At 46.2% G+C, this 21,103-nt stretch overlaps 2 protein-coding genes across 7 annotated transcripts in view; one reads left to right on the top strand and one right to left on the bottom strand.

The window, feature by feature from the left end:
• The window catches only part of LOC128880967 (uncharacterized), a 41,639-nt gene extending 31,820 nt beyond the window's left edge, over nt 1–9,819 (bottom strand). For 2 of the 4 annotated variants that reach the window (XM_054131580.1, XM_054131583.1), the window contains exons 1-2: nt 7,939–9,819; nt 2,671–3,225 (exon numbers count right to left, since the gene is read on the bottom strand). In XM_054131580.1, the coding sequence (XP_053987555.1) occupies nt 2,671–2,886 (216 nt within the window). In that variant the 5' untranslated portion in view covers nt 2,887–3,225; nt 7,939–9,819. Of the gene's footprint in view, nt 1–2,670; nt 3,226–6,129; nt 6,384–7,938 lie in introns of all 4 variants that reach the window. The other 2 variants (XM_054131581.1, XM_054131582.1) reach the window with 2 other exon arrangements.
• LOC128880968 (uncharacterized) overlaps nt 1–21,103 on the top strand; it is a 105,458-nt gene that overhangs the window by 63,531 nt on the left and 20,824 nt on the right. For 2 of the 3 annotated variants that reach the window (XM_054131584.1, XM_054131585.1), the window contains one exon: nt 18,883–19,048. The exons of the other annotated variant lie outside the window; for it this stretch is intronic. The gene's annotated coding sequence lies outside the window, so the exon portion shown is untranslated. The remainder of the gene's footprint in view (nt 1–18,882; nt 19,049–21,103) is intronic. 3 annotated transcript variants of the gene reach the window in all.

Here is a 21,103-nt window from a genome sequence, read left to right as displayed (position 1 = left end):
CAATGCTCCTTTTTATCGGGACTACGAACGCCGCGGGGATGATGCGACCAACGCGCGTGTTTACCTTTTCCTTTCCTTCTTTGCCCGTCGCTTTTCTCCCTGGTTTCGCGTTCCGAGATGGAAATCCAAGGCCAGGTCGAAAGTCGGAAGGTTGATGCTTTCGTCATTTATTATTAAACTACTGATGCTATGCATTTATGACGTAAACGATATAAATAGATATATTGATTAATAGAATATATTCAACACGAATGATGTATATATTTTGATATGTTTTTCATATCAGTGTACGACATACAGTCAATCCCATAAATATTCATACCTTCTATGTCCATTGAAGGAGTTTAATTAAATTAAATAATAGTTTTGATTAACAGACATAGAGGGTACGAATATTTATGGGACTGACAGTAAGCATATAAGATCCACAGTCCATTTACTATACATGACCTTTTAAGCGCGTCAGAAAACAGACGGAACTACCCGATAAGAGATCAAATATCTCCCTTCTGTTTGCTGCGCTGTTCGTGCTCCCAAATAGCTTCACGATCGTGGTTATGCGACAATTCAGTTTGAGATTCTCGAAAGGAGACGACCTACGCGAATCATCGCAAGAAAAAGACGAGTCCTCCGTCGGAATAGATGCTGGCGCCGCGAGATTCGAAGACGTAAGCGTATTTTTACGAGGCCCGACACAATATTTTACGGGCGATCGACGATCGGGAGCATCCCCTCGTAAAGATACGCCGGATACTCTTTTTCCCCGACGAGGCGAAGCCCGGCCTATGGTTTCCCCTTACAAAGGAAAAGTTTGATTCGCGACCGAGAGGATGCTTTGAGGCCTCGGGTGGGCTAGACGGGATTCGAAGGGCGAAGGAGAAGGAAACTCCGCGGATAGGAGAGTAATAAATGGCTGGGATGAATAATAACTCGGTTATTGAAAGAAAATTCCGGCCGATACGAGTTTTGAAACTCCGAGGCATTAGCCCAGTTCCAGACACGGATAAGGCATCGACTCTGTTCCTTTCTTCTTCCCTTTCCCTCTCGCTTTTGTCTCCCTTTTCGTCTTTCGAATTCCCCGGCTGTACGCTTTGGCCGCCGTTACCGCCGAGCCAACGTCCCAATCTACCAGCCTCTCCCGTTCCTGCTTGCCTCCGAGCCACGTCCGCATAATGGCTATTCAGATAGCGAATCGATTTATTTCCCCGGGGGCTTTCGGAAACTTGGAACCTCTCAAGCCGTGAAGTTGGAACCGGCTCTCCCTTTTCTCGTATTCTTCCGTTCCCGAGACCCGGAAACCCTCGACCAACGCGATACGTCCGGTTCGGTGCTCCAGCGCCGCGAACACGCCAAATACTGCGCGAATCGAGGTAAAAGTAGTTTCCAATTATCTTAGTCGGTCGGAGAGAGGCGTCAGGGGACACCCTCTCTATAGAGGAACTTTGGTACCGTATTCTACTCGTTCCGAGGATGAAGAACGATCGTATACAAATATAAATTCGAAAACTGTTTCTGAAGGCCAGTAAAGACCAACAAACACGCTTCTATTGATACAGAAGAACGTCGAGGTTCGACGCGGGAATGGAAGTAGAATAGGACAGTGTTGGCTGGCCGTGTGGCGAAAATATGTAGTTGAGAGCGACTACGCGAAAAACTGAAGATGGCGGAGAAACGGCGCCTCGGTGTGCGATCGAGTTCTAGTTTCTCGAGTGCAGTTTCTCGAAAGCTGGTTTGAATTTCTCGATAGTCGTTTGTTGCTGACAGCTCGCCAAGAACCTCAAAGGACCTCGATGGCTGGCCGACCCTCAGCTCTGGACCGTCTTTAGTCGACTCCGCCGCCGTTCCCTTGCATTCAACGCCGTATGAAATTTGTCGAGTTATCGACTGGAAAGCGGTCGTAAAGAAGTCGACAAACGTTTCAGAGCGAAGGTGTTCCTACGTTCCGAAAGAAATCGTTGACGAAGAGGACTGTTGAGCTGGTTGGGTCTTTGGACCTTGTAAATCATTATTGTACTACAAAATTACCAACAGTTTATGAAGAATTTAATTCATCAGGTCCTCGTTAAACTGTGACTTTTGCAAGAGCTTTTCTTCCCATTATACAATCATTTTCATAAGTATTCGTTCCCCTCTATGTCTATTGAAGAAATTTGTTTATATTAAATGGGTAGGTTTGATGTTTCCAAGTGTATGTTTGTATGAATATGTTGATACATATATAAATTTATACATATATCAGCTTATTCATATACATATTTATAACGAAAAATTCATATGGTAACATGAAAACTATTATTTAAATTAGCGAAACTTCTCCAATAGACACAGAGGCTACGAATATTTATGGGATTGACTGTACATTCCTCGTTTCTCACCTAGGTTTCTTTTTCCTTAATTGCATTACATCAAATTACTTCTTGCATTGAGATTTATATTCCTGAAGAGGGCTTCCAACCGAAACCCGTCATATCGCAATTAAAACAGATTCTTTCTTTACCCCCACGCATTGTTCTTAATTCCAAAGTGAAATCGCACGCTTCGCAACAACAATTTATCGACAAGAAAGGAATTATCAACCATGCTGAACGCATTAACGTGCATTTTTTGTTGACGATAAACCGTGTGAACCGTTCGAGGGGTGAGATGGGGCGAGAGATAAGCGTGCTTTACCTTGTTCGGATATCCGTTATATCGAAGAAGCTTCTTGCAGCATTTGCCGCGGTTCTCGTAGTAGAACATCTGGACCATTTCTGCGTGATCGGTCGCGGCGCTGACGGTGAACGGTGCACCGTCGTTCCCGATGCTCCTCGAAGAGGAGGCGGTTTGCTGCTGGGCCGATGATTCCCGGCGGCCGAGGGGCACGCACGGACACCACCCCGAGACCATCACACCGATCGACCCGGATCCACCTCGATCCACGCCTCTGCCCTCTACCACGATCGCCTCTTCTTCGACGGGGCGCCGTTTCTCATCCTTCCCTGCTCTCGCTCGCGTTCCTCCCCTTACGTTTCGTGTCTCACAGGTTTCTTCCCTCTGCAGGTTCCTCGCACACTTTAGTTAATTTTCCAGAGTTCTTTGGCACTTTATTCCGTCGATAATCACTTTGGTAGAAAGTTCGCTGTCGCTGACATGTACCGCGCTCGGTTCCCTGACGACGCGACGTTAAAATCCCGTCGAGCCTCGGCGGAAGCGAAGGGTCCCGATCGTTCCAACGTAGCTCGCGATCTGAAACATATTACGATATTCGCGTTTACTCATACGCTCCACGAATATAGTGCACGGTTATGTAGTAGAGACATCGTGTTCCTAGGTAAAGGGTTAAGAGATTGGGGAGTAGTTATTCGCAGCTTGTAGCTTCTCGAAGTCGAGGCTGGGGTAACGAAAGAATGAACCCTTTGCACTCCAAGCAATTTGGCTATATGCAGGTAGTCAAATCCAAGACCGTTTTTCTTGGATTTCTGAGTTATTGAACGGTCACGAAAAACTCTCTACAATCTATTACATTATCACTGCTAGATTCTGTATTATCAAACTTTTCACTGTTCCTTTCAACATTTTACTTACTGTATGAAAATTATTTTTATTTAAAATAATACCAAAAAACAGAAACTGGGTTAGTTATTTATTTCTTCTACAACGTAGTGCACTATCGCGTGATCGCTTATTAAAACTTAATGACCGTAGGAGTAGAACGCTTTCAAGTCCCTGGGCAGTACAGGTGGTCTTAGGAATGCAAAGGGTTAAGTGAAAAGCATCCCAAGTTTCTCTATATTAGTGTAAATAAAGTAGCATTCTAGTGGAACTACGGATCATCGCAATTTCGAGTTCATGTAGCGATGTCGCTATTTATTTTGTCACTGAGGCAGCGTAGGACGAAAAACTCAAGATTCATATGACGTACGGGGCTTAACATCAAGAGGGTTAAAGCAATCGTAGACAAACCCGCCCCGAACCATTGCCGCGAAAGAAGTTTCCGTTGGAAACCAATCCACGCTTAGAAATGCGAGAGATTCGTATTCAAAGGGATTCGATTACGCTGGGAAGCCATCGACTGCTCGAATTTCCCGCGAACGCTGGAGGATACCGATAGGAATTCATCGTCTGTTTGCCTGACTTAACTCGGTAGCGTTTATTTCGGGATTGACGGACCACGAAATCCGGGAAACGATGAAAAAACGAGTTAGCGTAAAGGTCCGTTGACGTAAACCAGACGATAGTCTGACCGAATGTCGAATTCCGGGCAATGTGTACGGTAGATTCAAAGTACGCTTTCATAGATGTACCTAACGAACTATGGCGGGCGAATACAACTGAACAGCGAATTCAGACTATGCATACTGCGAACCGAAGACCGGTGAAGGTATCCGTTTGATTTCGAATGGTATCGGTACGTCAAAGGAAATTTTTGAGGGTCTTAATGGGCTGGAATGCAAAGAACATTTTTCATCCAAAGGGTCCCCATTTTTTCTGTTTCTCATTTGAAATAATTGTATCGTCGATGATAGATCCAAAATGCAAACCTCTTGAAAATGACCTACGTGTTCGCCCAGAGAACCCTGCTTTAAACGAAACTTTAGTGACAGGAAAGTAACCAGAATGCGGCATAGTTGGTATTTTATCAACAACTATGCCAAGCATCAAGATTAGGACGAAAGAATTCCTCGTCCCAATATTCAAAGCATTCGAGCATTATTGTCCATAACGGGCCGAATTCTTTCACGCATACGCGAACCGTAAGAGAATTCCAAGAGAACATTCGGCGATCAGGGTAATAATTCCGTTACCTCGCCTAGCGTTATTCGTCGAGGAAAGTTAAGCTCGTCCACGCGGCAATATCGCTGGAGAACGTGGAAAAAAACAACGCGCGAATTTGCAATTCATGAAGGAAGTCGAGGGTATTTGTCGTCGACGAGGCAGCGATATTCGCAGGATACCGACGATCGACCTAGTTCAAGGATGGCGCCGCGCGTCTTTCAGCTTCTTTCCTCGTCTCCCTTTTGCCACTAGACTAAGATCGTTCCCCGCGACCGCGACGACCAATTCAGCGATACGAAAAGAATCGGAGACCAACGGCCTCGCGGCTAGGTACCGTTCGCGAGATAACGAACGCAGAAAACGGAGACATCGATTTACGCTGGTAGCGGACGATATTACGCGTGTGCCCGTTTAATAAAATGGGAAAACAAGAGCGAGCGGCCGGACCGTAGCTTCGATTTACCCGCTCGACGTTCCGCTGCGGGGAAATGGACCGCTTTATTACCTCGGATCGGTTGATTCTCCTCCAGTCTCGGCGATGCTTTTGCGACAAACCATTCCACGCCGACCGAATTTCCGTTGAAAATTTTGACATTGTTCGACGATAAACCGAACTGTTTGCCAGCCGCAAAAAACAATCGGAGCGTTTTATATCCAGCTCTCGATAGAGAACAACCGACTGTTCCCCGTTGCGTCGGTGGGACGGCAGGGGACGACCGTGGCTAATGGAAACCGCAGGTTCGACGAACTCTCGGAAAATCGGACGGAAGCTCGCGCTTCTGACCGACCAGTTCGCGTCCAACGCTACCAGAAACATTAAACCGGTATCGAACGATGCGGTTTTATTCGCTAGAACCCACCGCGGCGGATCGAAGTTCCGTCGTACCGACTCGGTCTATCGCTTTAAATTTTCCAGGCCCGATCTACCTACGTGAACGCGTCAGAATCGCGAAAAATCCCCATTGTTCGCGATTCGTGCAACCGTCGGATTCCCTCGACGCGACAGGCGGCATTCCTTCGTCGCGAGCGCGACAGTATCGAGTTTTACCATACTTACGTACTCTACGCGTTTATATTTTACTAAACACAAGACAACGATTGTGCCAACTCCTGCGCAGTGGGCAAAACTTAATCCATGATTACAATTACCGTGAAACTGGTAATCGCTATTAACGATTAATGAACAATCAAATGTGACAATTTATCTATATGTAATTGGAGATTCCAAATATATTTTACGCTTAGTCATTAATTCGACAATTGTGAATAATTATTACTATAATTATCGCAGGGACAACATTCGTTGGTGCATAATTATCTGTGAGTTTAGTTAAAATCTGTGTTAGTTTCCTACTTGTTAGAAACGATCGTTACCGATTTTCCGAAACCCTGAGTGGAAGTCACGCGACCACCCAGTCGATGTCCCGCATTTGCATTTCCCCTTTCCAAGTAAAATTCCACAACTCCTGAATAAACGGCACCACGATTCTTCCACGATTCCCTTCGTCTTTTCGTCATTCTTCCACCGCTCCCCTACCTGCCCTCTACAGGTCTCCGACATCCAGTTAACCTCCCTCGTGTACCTCCAGCGATTTTCTTAACCCTCTGTCGCATAAATTTTATTTTACCTTCGGAAAAGAAATTATTTCTTAGTTACATATACTATAGATAACGATTAACTCTGAAGTTTTATTGCTCGATATTACCAAATCATTTAGGGGTTGTATTCGTTACATTTTCAATGAGGTCACTGTGAGACAAGGGGTTAAAACCTGGTACAGATAGTCAGTATTTTCGATTCTATTTCGTTTTCATTTTATCGGGTTGTCTGGAAAGTCCATGTCGATTTTTGGTAGATGGTACAGGTCTGAATATATAGGAATGCTTGAAAACAAATAACATGCATACATTTCTTAAAAGGTGGAAAAATTGTGAAACAAACTGGTACCTATATTGTTTAATAAATGTATATCAAAATTCAAACGTGTTTTTGAATTTTTCATAAAAAATGGCACGAACTTTCTGGACAACCCGGAATTTATTTATTTTTATTCTAACTCCCTCGAATATTGTAGAACACTGTATCGTGACACAGTCTTCTCCGTTGATTTATCACAGCGTCGCCTAGGTCATCGTCACCAGCCACGTTTCGCACCGTTTTCTCGACCCCAAACCGATATCGACCATATAAATTACGCTCGACGAAAACTTGCCGGCACCTTCTAAATCGCGTGCAAGCGGGCAAGTTTGCGTCCACCCGGTTGCGAGACGTCGAACAAGTATACGCGGCCGTAAACTCATTTTCGAACTCGATAACTCAACCGTCGAAGTCGGAGGCGAATAAACTTTCTTTCCCAAGTGGGCGGCAAGTCGCGAAACTACGCGATGCAAATTTCGAAACGATCGAGCGTTAATCAACGCCCCGATACGCGGAAAACAAAGTTTCGGTTGCTCCGACACCGAGTATCGAAGGGGTTTTTCGTCGAGGTTTCGTTTCAATCAGTTTTTTGTTTTTCGAGTCACGACGAAACCCGCCCCGACGACCGCGCGCCGTTAATAGCATTTTTCTGTCACCGTCGGAGGCGTAAAAACGTTTGTCGAGGCGAGCGTGTCGCGCGCGCGAGACAACGACCCCCGCAACGACGCCAACGTGACGAGCAAAAAGTCCATCGTACCCGCAATTTTTCTCGTACACGGTGAATTCTCCGCGGAACCAAAGTTCCGGATGCCAGGGACCGGAAACAATAGATCCCTCACGGTTCGTTGGGAGCCGTTCCTCGCGATACCCGCGCAATTACGACTTCGCAAAATCGCGGCGCCGGAGGTCGACGAGCTCTCGTTAAGAACCGAGAACCGAGCGCAAAACCGCATCTCGAGTGGAGCAAAATCAACGCTGCGTGGGAAACATAAGCTATTCGCGAAAAACGAATTGCGTCCTGGCATCCAAAGCTCGGGTCGCGCGATCGAGACACCGAGCGAGTCGCGGCGCGGAACGACGTGCCGGCTAATTAAAACGATTGCGCAAACATCTGCCTCGACGATCCGACAGCGATACGAGGGTGACGGCGAAACGCGACGGCCGACGGCGCGTTTTAATCCTCTATCCGTCCGTCGGGAAGGATTCTCGTCCGTTTCGTCTGCGAGTGCGCGGAGTCACGAGAAAACGAGTCGCAGGAAACGTACCTCGATCGGTATGCGCCGCCTAGTTCTCGGATAAATCCTTGGCGAGAAAGTTTCGGGTCGGTTGCTTCTCAGGATCCAGCCTCCTTCCTTGCGTTGAACGACACGAGCCACGAGATGCGACGGGCGAGAGACGAGGAACACGAACGTTTTCGAAGGAAAATTAATTGGTGAGAATGGAGTAAACGAACTCGAAGCGATGCTTGTCCTCGGTCGAAACTCCTCGACGGTCGAGTGAACGAGGCTGAGAGGCGAGGGCGCGCGATCCCGTAATCAGAAGCTCGAAAATGTGACGCTCGAGACGGCGAGCGAACGCGGACTAAGGGGTACGGGCTCGTCGTCCCGTCGGCTCGTCGCGCTCGACGTCGCGCTCGACGCCGAACGACGCTTCCTTCGTTTCGACGGCGCAGGACAGACTGAGAGCTCACCGCCAACCCGCCGACCATGGAACCCACCGCCCCCTGCACACCACTGCTTCCCAACCCGTCCTACCCTTCCGTTCTCTTGCGACTACCACGCGTGCCTTCCTTCCGTTCTGCTGTTCTGCCGTTCCGACGTTCCGTCTTGCGCTCCTAGAGTCGAGCCGCTGGATTAGCGTTCAATTTCGCTCCTTTTGCCCGCGCACTGTTCCTCCCTTTTGTTCCTTCTTTACGAATTCGCACGCGTCCGAGAATAACGCGCGGGTTCTGTCAACGCGGGCGTACCGGCGATGCGCTCTAGTGGAATATAGACTATGATCAGGGATGGGGTCAAATACCTTGGAAGTAGGTTCGAATTTGGCTCGAGAACTTCGATCTCTACGTGAATACAGTCGAACCAGTTTTTGAGCGATAGACCGCATAAAAAAAAAACGCAAAAAAAATATTTAGAAACTTCATAAACAGCTATAACAAATAATTTTTCATACAGTATCGAAGAGAATATTTTGTTATGCGGTGGAGAGGGACGCCATAAAAAAAGTCTCATTTGTGAATATTCATTTTAAGGGAGTGCTTCTGTCTAAAAGTAAAATAAAAATCATAAAGAAACTATATATAAATAGGAAGAATAATTAATTTACCTTTAATCTCACTTAAAAATTAAACCTATCTTAATGGTCGAAAGATGCGCATGCACGCACTTCACAGGTCGGAAAGTATATAACTAATGCCAAGCCACACACCGCCCGCAATGCAATAAACGACACGTTCCTGCAATACGCGATCGTCGCTTCGTTCTCCTTTCTTTATGAATAATCCATTGCAATTATATGCTCGCGTTCGTTAAATTTAAATGTACAGTGTCATATTATTTTCATATACCGCACAAAAAGAACTTTCGCACATAACAAATCGCATAAAACAAAACCGCACAAAACAGGTTTGACTGTACTTGAGTAACACGAAGTGATAATTTGAAATATCTTGAAATCTACCCTCTGTTTCTTTTTTTTTTTTCTTTCTTCGTGTACAGATTATTTCACAAGCATATACAATTAACTACCACGTTTCATGAGTAATAATCGAACGTCATGAAGCGATGATGTATTGGATTCGACTTGGAGTACGTATTGAATTCGGTCCCATCGTTAACTAGGATATCAATCATGCAGCCGTAGCTCGATACTCTAAATCGATAGAGATTAGTCTCGAAAAGTAATTGATCCTGGAAGTTGGCCATGATTCATTTTCGAGACGGGTAATCTATTCGGGTTGCCTTTTGCCTTAAGCCGCGAACGCCGCGATGGTAGATTGGAGCAGATTATCAGTTTGCGCAATTCCGCATCAATCGGCGCCTCACTTGTCACTTGGCATGTGCGATTAGCGTCGGCAAGACTCTACCTCCACGATGTTTGTGGCATTATACCAGCCACCAGAAATTTTGAAAATACGATGGATAGACGTAGACCCGTTATCGCTTTAATGGTTGTACTTAGATGCGAATTCAGTGCATTTCATTTTGTAACAAGTGCACGTATTTAACACTAAACCCACCACAACCGGTCAAATGACAGTTTTCAAACTATTGTATATAATTCTTATATGTGGCATACGATTTATATACAATTGTTTCATTCATTATTCGATTTAGTAGCACATAAAATATTTTTGCATTTAATGGAAAACTGTCTTTAAGATTAATTATTTGCTCAATCATGGCAGAAATAGGTACAAACGAAGCGTTGGTAGCTTTAGCGTTAAATGCCACTCGGCAAAAGACGCTGCGAACTTTCGTTACAACCTCAATATTCTCCTCGCTGTATCAGAGGCTTTATATAAATAATAATATTGATAACAAGACGGTACGACGCGAAACACAAGACGTTTCTGTTGGCGGTCCATGTGCGGCTCAGCAGCCGTACACGCGCTCCCATAAATCACCCTGCGAACTCTGCGAGCCGCGTTTTGGGTTCTCGTCCGCTGCGTTATGCTCGCTACGTGTCCCGCGACTCGGCCGAATTCCACGCTTTTCCTCCTCTCTCGAAGATTCTCGATCTTCCGGCACTGGCAGCTCGGTTATCGTCTCTCGTTTCCTTTCCGACGGGGAAAATCGAGGAGGGACGTTCTACCGTCGAGAAATACGCGAAAGTTTTCGCTCGACGGTATCGCGCGACGTCTCAAAAGAAAAGCAAAAATGGCACGCAATTCCTCGCGCACGACTCGTCTCGTATATTAATAAGAACTCCAAGGGGCTAGAAAAAAACCGTATCTTCCTTTTCTCAGTTTTTTACCCCACCCTCTCTGTTATCTTTCCGTGGCTCTCGCATTTTCTTCGTTTTCGCCTCATTTCTCTTTCTCGCGGGTCCTTTTTCTTCGTTTCGGACGCGCCCGCTGAAAGTGCGCGATACCGCGTACTGCCTCCATCCGCGCAATCACCGATCGAAGGATAGCAGCGATAGAACTGGGACGTGTTCTGAAATCGATGCTCTTTCGCCAAAAATTAACTCGTACGACGACATAAACGAGAATTCGCTTCGATACCTGTTTGATACCTTGACACAATGCCTCGGAATCGATACCGACATTAACGAGTACGTCAATGGATCCCATCGCCCGAGAGTACCTTTTCCCGTTCCAAATCTGTTTTCTCATTCGTCTTGTTTCTCCCTTTGTCCTGGCGGAAAACAAGCCGCGCGTGCTCCGGGATTACGTGCACCGGCCGAGAAGTCCTTTGTTCGATATCTATCCGTCATTGGTTCGTGTTTTTTAGCGGTAAGCATCAGGTCTATTGTCCCCGTGCTGACTTCGCGCGTTTGCTTCGCCAACGTAGCACGCGAAAGCCAATTCCCGCGCGAACAGACATCTCCGGGTCGAGCGAAAATGCCGCGGGCGCGACTCGTTTGTTCGCCTTTGTACTTTCACTCGCGGTATTCGGTGCAGCTAATTAAATAAATTTCAGTCGTTACGTAATTCCTGCTAAAAAAACTTCCGTTGACGTCGACCTCTTGTTCTCTCGTTTCGGATTTTCATCCAGACACGAGCTGAACCCTCCCGATACCAAACCGTGTTTAGTTGAGCGAATTCCAGGTGGAGAGGGAGCTTCCTTAACCCTTCTAGGCACACGATTTAAAAGAAAAATGAAACTCGAGTTGGAGATTCACAGCACAGTAGAACACTGAAGTACAGTGTTTACTTCACCGGTCGACATGCGATGCGATTGCGTCTGTCTGATAACAGCAAGGAAAATCCTAGTAAATGAACCCTTTGCACTCAAGTGGCGACTTAGAAGCAACAGCCTTTGTTTATCTTAGATTTCGTTGAATCTCGAATTGTTCGTAGCGGTATTAGTTCATAAATAGCTTCCTATGCTGTAAACTGGTACACTGTCAAGTAGTAGTAAAATATTTTATTTTCACGACTCTCCAATCATGGCAGAATGTTCTGTCGTCAAACGTGTTAACTCTCTCTAATGAAACTGTCGGGTGCAAAGGATTAATATTTTTCCTACGATAGAAATATAAACTCCTGCGCGATATCTAATTTTTTTTTTTTAGTTTTTAGATAATTATTTGAGCAGAAATTCTCCCTACAGAAATATCGTGGACGCAAAATACCCTGCCCTCTTAATATCCGAAGGATACCTCCGGATTTTCGCAACGGGAACGAGTCACCTCGACTATGCCGACGAGACATTTTTGCTCGACGATTCTCCGGACTGGCGTTCGCGTTCCGTAACGAAAAAATGAATATTTCAACCAGGAGACCGACTCCTTCTGTCGGCGAAACGCGTCACATTTTTCCGGCGTCCTCGACACGAGCCAACGGCAACGAGCTATTTTCTTTAAGAATTCACGCCGTTTTCCCGATCGCTCGAGAAATATTTTCGTACAAAGATGTCGTTGTTCCGTTCGCGTATACAGTAGCCTAGCGAAAGAAGGTCTCCTCGAGGCAGGTGCTACGAAAGATAAAGTGGCGAGTAAAGACTCTTATAAACTTGGTCTCGTAAGCGTATGCTTAACAAGATAAATTCTATCGAAGAAATAATATCAAAAGCGGTGACGAACTCCGTTTTATTATCACTCGTAATCGTTAACAAAATTCAAACACAAGGCGCTTAAATCAATAAACATAAATTTTCAAAACATATGTATCATGTTTTTATTTGAATCGTTTTCTAAAGAAAATTTTGTCAGTCAGTTTCGAGACAAATCGACCCTTACACAGGAAAATGGTGGCCGTTCGGAGAATTATTGCGACGTCGGTAATGTTAAAGTACGATGACATTTATCTTGTTAAGTATTCTCAGGAGAAAAAAGACCTGCCACGTGTGCTATGTTGGGTCAGACATTATAGTCAGCCTTCGTAAGGCGAAATTACTCGACACTGTCCATATTCTACTTACTCCTAGTAGTATATTCCTCTTAATCCGGGACGGTCCTTTCTTTCGCCCTGCAATGTACGTTTTCGTCATCGCGTTTAAAGGACACGTTCTACTTCATTACGCCTCTCCAACCACCTGTCTTAATCCCTCCAAGCTCGTCGTACATTGTAATTTACGCGGTCGTTTTTTGGCACAGCATAATTAATTTCTTAGAATAATAAGCGTCATGTACCCACAACAGCTCTCTGTTTTGTAATATGAAATGCACGAGGAATAGCTTGTTTGTCTAACCACTCCATTTTTGGAACATTTTCTTTTACACTATGCAGAGATAATCTTCTTGATTATACTAGAATAGTATATTACGTTATACTTACAATCAAGCATAATAATATACTATACTTTTATAGTATTATAAGTGTATGACTTACAGCCAATCCCATAAATATTCGAACCCTTTATGTCTATTGAAGAAAGTTTAAATTAAATGATAGGTTCGACGTTTCTCGAGGAGAAACATTTATTTGGAAATATCGAACCTCTCGTTTAATTTAAACTTTCTTCAATAAACATACAAGGTACGATTATTTATGGGACTGACCGTATATAGCATTAAATTGTACTTATAATCAAGTCTTATACTTTATTATACTTGATTATGTAGAATTCTATAGTATAACACTGTTACCAATCACACCGTCAGCCAACTTCTCATCTATGCACAGCACAAGCGTCATCGTTGATCGTGATAAATATCGAAAGTTCCACGAAACACGATCCTGTCCACGTAACTCGACGAAGCCGTGTCCAGGTCGGACGAAAATCCGTCGCAAAGTAATCTCCCTTAAAGTAGTTGAAAAAGTGTCATTCAAAGTTTTCGATCGTTCCGCTCGTGAAAAGTTTCATAAAATTTCAAGTATTTTTAACGGTCGATTTCGAGCGCACGGAGAACGGGAGTTTATTCCGGAGCTTAGTTTCGTCGAGTTTCTATCTTTAGGTCCTCGAGGACAGGGACGCGTGTGTCGCGGTAGCGTCGTTTGCATGGAAATGTGCCTGGCTAACAGAGCCTCGTCTCGTTCCTAGCTGGGCTTTTAATTATCGCGCTCAGACACACGGTAAGACCAACGAAAACGTACTCCCCGATACATGTTTCTTTTTCTTTTTTCTTTTTTTTTTTTTTGCAAACTCGCTCGTTTCGATGGCGGAGCTACTTCTGGAACAGAAAACGAGAGAGAACCATCGCGTACACGCTCGCCGTTTGTAATAGAGACGGGCACCGATGGCGTGCGTCGACAAACGAGTTGCGAAATTGCGAAACAAAGGTACACGTTGATATGAGCAAGCGTTTAAATAGTACTTCCTCTGATTACAGAGTTTAGTGTTCGAAAAACCCTTCTCCTAGATTCTTTCTTATCTCGCTTGCTTTCAAAATATTTTTAAAATCGATATACCATTGGCCTGCAACGTGATAGCAAAGATTAAATTGGCCCACGGGAAAAAGACGAGTTTGACGTTCGTGCTGTCGGTTCTCAGCAAAGAATTGCTATAAATTCTGACCAGCCCGAGCTTCGACGAGGTTTCCCGCAACGAAACCGTTGTTCCGTGGAATCTTTGCAATTCCCGCGCCAGGGAACCTCGAAACGTTGCCAGCATCGACGACACTAATTAACTTTTCGATTAGAAGCCTGGCGTGAAACGCTTGATGGAACGCTTTAACGAGACCCCTCGAGGAAACGACTGCATTTCACGGAGGGAGGGTTTTCTCGGTCGAGTCTCAGCTCTGACCGGCTACGAGTGACGACGCGAAGCTTTCGAGGTTTTGTTCGCTGTGTTTGCGAATTTCGCGCGAACCTGCGTCACGAGGAGGAGCCGTCACTGATCGCGAGGTTGACGTTGACAAGAAGGTCGCGAAGAGGACGCAATTGTCGTGGATAAGTACCGATGGAAATAGACAAAGCCAAGGGAGCCGTGCGATGCTCGACAATGCGACGGAGAGATTCCGGATTGGTCGAGTGTGACCAAGGATAGTACGAGACCCTTGGAATCGAGCTGGAAGGCTAACGTCGAAGGAACGGGAGGAACGGAGGTTGGATTAACTGAAGCGATAACCAGTCTCGTGGTCCACGGAACTCCTTGGATCCATCCCTTTACCAGCTTCCTGTCTTCGACCTCGTCTCCCCTGCGCAAGCCTATCGAATGTCGCGCAGAGGCCTGTGGTTCAATCTGTGCATACGTCCTTTGAACTCTCGCTCGGCTGAGGCTGGGTCTTCCCAGACCCGAGTTTACTAGGTCTGCCTTCGTTCGAGTGATTTCATTTGACGTTTACGATAGAATGACGAAGGGATTACGGCTTAGAAAGCATTTTATTCATTTATTTATTAGCTATTTGAATCTGAACCGTTCATTGCAGAAATCGATTAATCCTTTGCACTCGGAGTCATTTCGTTCGTATAAAGATTAACACCATTAAACGACAAAATTTTGTTGGTCATTGGATAATAAATAATTTATTTCAGAGGCCATTTTGATCGTATTTCTCGACTTTTTGTTTTACGGAGTTGATCGATTTGTGCAATGTCCTCGTATTTCGGTTAAGAAGAAATAACATCCCAATGTCAGGTCGCTATCCAGTCTTAACAATCCGAAAGTTAAGCGCGTTTCGCAGCAAATTGCATAGTCGATGCATCGTTTCCGTGCCAATCAGCCAACGTCCAAACAATCGCATTTGGTCCCTTGCAGTTTCATTTCCACGATTGCGTTTTCGAAGCTCACGTTCGCTCGTCTAGGCGAACGCGGAAAGCTCTTCCACGCCAGATCCATTATTTTGAACGATTAGCGTCGGTAACGAAGCGAGGAGATGCTCCTGGGTAAGAGAATCAATGGAACGTCTATCTTGGGCGAAGGCCGATCGAATTTCTCGACGTAATAGACCGATCTATCCGCAATGACAAATAACCAGAACCCGACCTATTGTGCGTTACGTCGGTGGCTCGGCAGTTATGTTATGCACCGTTTGCTTTTAATCGCCGTCGCGCTATTAATCACATTTCACGGACTCTACCTCTCGCACCCTCTTCCGCGTTTCCATCGTTTCCCGATCGAGATCGATTCCAACGATTCCAATATCGCGACTTTCCCTTTGACGGAACAGTACCGACGAGTTCTTCTTTGGTGTTTCGCATTCGGCTGCGGGATATATGCGATGGCAAAACTGACAAGGAAGTTCGATCAACTGTTTCGCGTCGATTTTGATGAAACCTTTCGAGGAAAGTTGTGTAAAATGTTCCACACGTTTTTTCACGGTGATCTGAACTCGTGTTTGGGAGTGAAATCACCCTTCAAAACTGAAAGGAGGTCTAGTAGGGGGAAATGCAAAATTTACAAATTCTCTTCAGATTTGTTTTCATCGATATATTTAGTCCTTCAAATTATTTGTTGAAGTTCCTTAGCGAAAAGCTCAGTCACCCATATGTGGGTGACGTACATTCAACGTATTAAAAATATCATTCAGTTAAAAGTTAGAAGTGTTCCTCGCTGACCAACGTTTCTTACATCTTCGCTTTTCAAAATAAAAAAGAATATTCTCCACGCGCGAGTGTAGGCGCACTCGTGCGCATCGGTACTACTCCGAAGCGGTGAAATTGTTTCCTTCGTTAAATCGTCATTGTAAATCTACCTGTTGCCCCACGCAGGCAGTTAGCCAATCGGTTGACCGCAACGGACGCGATCGTTCCGGCTCGCAACGAATTACGATCGGTTTGTAAAATGAGCGATATTCGCGGTTAACCGTTTCCTTCCGTGCCGCTGCGTTCGCACCGAAAGAACGACGAAGGGTTCCGCGATTCCGGCAAACGAAGGGACGCGTTCGTGCACACTCAAAAACGAGACCTTAACGAACCTATTTACATTCGATAATTAAACGAACACCCGCGCGGCGAAGCGTACGCGCCCGCTCTCGAAAACAAAACTGCAACCCTCGCTTCGAGGTTCCTCCGCCGTCTACCTCGATTAATAATGCAACTTTAAAACCCTCGGCTCGAATCATTGTCTTAGAAGCTTGAATGGACGAGCATGAGTCAGGACCCTTCGGCAGAGTGCACGAAATACGAACGGCATTGTCCTCGCACCCTTTTCCATCCTACCAATGGATGCGCCTCGAGAGCGCCGAGTGCCATAAAGTCGCTGGAGTTTGTTTTTCGTTAATTTCGCTAAGAATAACGGTCTTCGCGATGACTAAGGCCAATAAATGGAGTATATTTATAATATCGCACATAGATACATGTCAGCAATTGAAAGTACAATGTATTATAATTGAGACTCATTTTATAACCGTTTGCGAAATGAAGGAGTTACGAGAGGTATACAAAGTCTATATGTACGCATCACCTAGACAAGATACAGACGTTTGCATAAAGTCAGGGAGGACATGGCAATGCTAAGGATGGCCTAGTATACATTTACTTTAACGAAGAACTAGGTTACCTTACCCGTCCACCACATACACGGTTAGCTGGAACCTTCGAACGGAGGAGTGATTTTAGCACAGTACGAATAACGAAGACGCGAATTTTGTATACGCCTAACAAGCGAGGATTAGTCGAGAGGAATCGTAGGGACGCGAAGGAGAACGTCTCCTCCCGGTGGCACTCGAGATTCACTCGGACTTAGCGACGGGGCTGTCTGGAATATCGGCGCGGAGAAAATGGCGCGAGAGGAAGAGGCAGACGAGGAGGATCGGGGTCGGGCCGACCGCGCGTAACTCGTTGCACTGCCAAACGAATAAACCCGAAAATAGCGGGGGGAAAAAGGGCCGCGAATATAAACTCAGACAGAGCGATGTAACGCGGCGGGGAACGCCATTGGCCGTGTTCCAGATTTTCCTAAAATCCCCGCGGGAACGCTATTTGCCGAAGTTACGGCGGGGCCGCGGGGTCGATACTCAGTTTCGCCGTGGATATAAGCGGATTTTTTTACACGTGCGATAATTGAAGCGCGCTCATTGTTCCTCGAGCTTTCGAGACCCCCTTTATCTCCGGGCGCCTTTCATCGGGGACCGGCTTTTTCGTAAACAGCTTGGCCGGCAACGCGAAAACCGTGCACGTTAATGGAGAAACCGACGGCATAATGGTGTCTGCAATTTCGAGCATTGTTTCAATTTCTGCCAGCGCGGGTTGCACACCACGCGTTCCGGCGATAGCAATTTGGCTGCTCGATAGACCGGACGTAACTCGAATGGTGTGCCCCTACCGATTAATAAAATACGCTCCGCCATCCGCGGTCGCTTCACTTCCCCGTCTGCACTTATCTCTGTCCCGCGTAGCTCTGCCCCGAATTCGAAATAAGTCCACCGATCGAAGAAAGAGAAATCGGTCTTGGGAGGATCTGGATAGCGAAGATTCTTTTTGAAAACATCCAAGGGTAATGGTGAATGGGTAGGACAAGTAGGTAACATGTTTGTACCACCGTGGAACGTTCAGTCAAGGTCCTACTCCAGTAATTTTAGCACATAGCTCAGAATCTTAGAAAACTCCTTTTTCAGAAAAACATGTTTGAGTACCACAGTTTCATCCATTTCTTAGTCTGGCCCCTTCCCTGTGACCGAAAGGTCTGAGAACTACTCAGACTCTTGCGTGGCTAGGGGTTAATCCAGGATCTTTCGTTCCACCTACGCAGTCAACGTCGCCAGTCGACCAGCGTTCTGTCCATTCTCGACGATAACGAAGAGAAAACGACGAAACTCTATTCGCCGATCGAAAGCTTGCGGAATCCTGCTAAAGCGAGCAGCCATTGTTTGGTTATTAGGTTTCGCTTGTCCCCGGACCGAGTTCGCGGTCGCGTTCGGCTACATTCGCGTAATTGAATTCCGGGCGTTCGGCCTGGCCCGGGTCGGCCAGTTGCGTATTATTGGGTCAGAGGATAGGAAGGAAGGATCCTTCCCGTTGCATTACCCATGCAAATTGCGTAGACTAGGATGGCTACGCTTCTCGGCTTCACGGTTCTCTTCCAGTACCCTACCCCCGAAGCGCTCGACTTTTGCGTTGGACCCTCCGTCCGCTTCCTCCGAAGTTTCGACTCGTTGGACCATAGGCTGAAACCGATAAACCTGGCCAGAATACACATTCTAGACACCGTCGTTTTTGTTCGCAGAGTTTTTCGCTAAAGCGCTCGTCGAACAGCAAAACTCAGAAGCTCTAAGCGGATCGGTAGCGAAGATTCTTGGGAAGAAGCTTCAGGAACTTGCTCAGCAAGTTCAAGAAACAACGGCTTGAAAAAGCGATTTGCAGCGGACGAAAGGTCATCCGAGGTGTACCAGGTAAGAAACGCCCAAGTTTGGACGGTCAAGTTTCGCGATACGAGACATAAGCCCTTTCGGCGAGTAGCTTTCGGGATTACGGGAGCCTTCGGTGAAACTGTTTTGGGAGAGCTGAATCGAACAAAGCCGTTGGTCGGAGAGCGCTCGTTGGCTTCGAAAGCAAGCCGTGGCATTAACGCGCATCGTAGTTTCGCGTTAACTCGGCCTGTTCGCGTATCCGCCGGAGAATACAAGAGGCCCTCGCAACGTCTGGCTTCCAGCTCCGTCGCACTGGATGACGTTTACGACCGAAACTCGCGAGACTCCGCTTCCCCGTCGCTCCGACGATCCGTATTCTCCACGGATCCGCTCGAATCTTCGCCCGTAAACGTCGCGGACTTATCCGTTTACTATTCAGCGGCTAAAGGAGGATTTCGGTGCTTGGCCGATTGCCCTGCGTTTCGGCACGGATAAAACTCTTCGGATGTTATCGAGGCGTTGTGCGTCGAAGGCAGATCGAGGCCCCGAGATAACGAAACTTCCCGTCGCCAGGACGATCGCTTCGTGTTGTTCCCGAAATTCCCACCGAAGCTTCGTAAGCTCCCTTTATTCCCTGCTTCTCATGTCTCCGTCGAACCGTTCCATTCCACGCGCGATTTATTGATCCACGCACAATTCTACCTCGACGGCCGACTCAAACTCGGCTCGACCAGTGGCGCTCAGCTACGCGTAAATGCCGCGAATCCGATTCCTTCCTCGTTTCGGAAGACATTACACTACACAGCGCGAATCGCCGATCAAGAGTCGGTTTTGCGGGCGGACGGAAAGGATAGGTTAAAGGAAGAGGGTAGTTTTGGTAGGACTGAAGAGATGTTTATGACAGATTTTTTTTTTAAAGTGCTAGCGTTTCGGATGAATTAAGGAATGAGATAAAAAATGGAACATCTCCTTATTGACGCCGAACCTACCACGACCAGTCACATGTTTTATAATACGTCCGATTTTATGGATTAAAATATAAGAAACGTATTGATGATATACGTAAATGTATAATAATTATGACATATATTTTATTCATTTATAATCAATTTAATTGAAAAAACTGTCTTTAAGACTAGTCATTTGTCCGATCACGGTAGAAATAATGACAAATGAATGTCGGTAGGTCTAGTGTTAATTTGTCAATGGGCAGAATCCCAGAATTCCATCCAGATCGCTTCGTTACTTTCCGAGATTTCTTCACCGGCAGTCAAAGAAAGGTTTCAAAGGGCTTTTATGTTTAAACTTGTATACTCTACAACGTCTGTAGCTTTAAATTTGAATGTTTCAGACAACGCGATTCATATAAATTGGATTTTTCATCCAAACAAACCGGAACCGTGGCTTAATCGCGGTGCTTTGTCGCGAATGAATTGGAGATAGTCGATTGGCTCGCGGAGCCTTTGTCGTCCGTAAAAGAGAGGCGGTTCCGAGCGTGGCGGGCCCAGGAGCTGAATATTTGACGATATTCGCGCCGGTCGGCTCGCGCGACCGACCACGAGCCCGGACCACGAAAACGGCGAAAACTCGAACGTTTTATTAGGCAGGCCACGTTCCATAATTGCAGCCAGGCGTTCCCATTACGAATTTAAATATTGATTCCCGCCACCGGCGGTCGTAATGGAATCTCAAAAGCCTGGAAACTGGGCTTTAGAATATCGGTTGGCCCGAGCGCCCTGAACTCCGACCGACCTCGCTCCTGCTCGCGCGGGACCCTCCGCTTTCCACCGCCTCCATTGCATTCGGAATGGTAGATCAAAGTTGCCGGCAACTAATTGTAAGCGAAGTCGAGAGCTATGCCCGGTTAATCTGCACTCTGGCCCACCCGATGCGATTCATTATTAACTTCCAAACCGACTGGATGTATTCTTCCACGAGTTGCCCCGCGGTACGTGCTTCCCCGTCCGTGAATAATCTTTAAAAAATGTTCAACTGTCCGCAACGATTCCCATCGCGCTCGTACTCCCGGCGCTTCTGCTCCTTTTCTCCCTGCCATCCTCCATCAGACTTTCGTTTCTTGTTTCGTGAAATGCCAAG

The sequence above is a fragment of the Hylaeus volcanicus genome, chromosome 8 (genome assembly GCF_026283585.1).
Source record: "Hylaeus volcanicus isolate JK05 chromosome 8, UHH_iyHylVolc1.0_haploid, whole genome shotgun sequence".
NCBI classification, from domain to species: Eukaryota; Metazoa; Arthropoda; class Insecta; order Hymenoptera; family Colletidae; genus Hylaeus; species Hylaeus volcanicus.
Note: the sequence above shows the minus strand (reverse complement) of the source record. Positions and strands in the feature narration are given on the sequence as shown.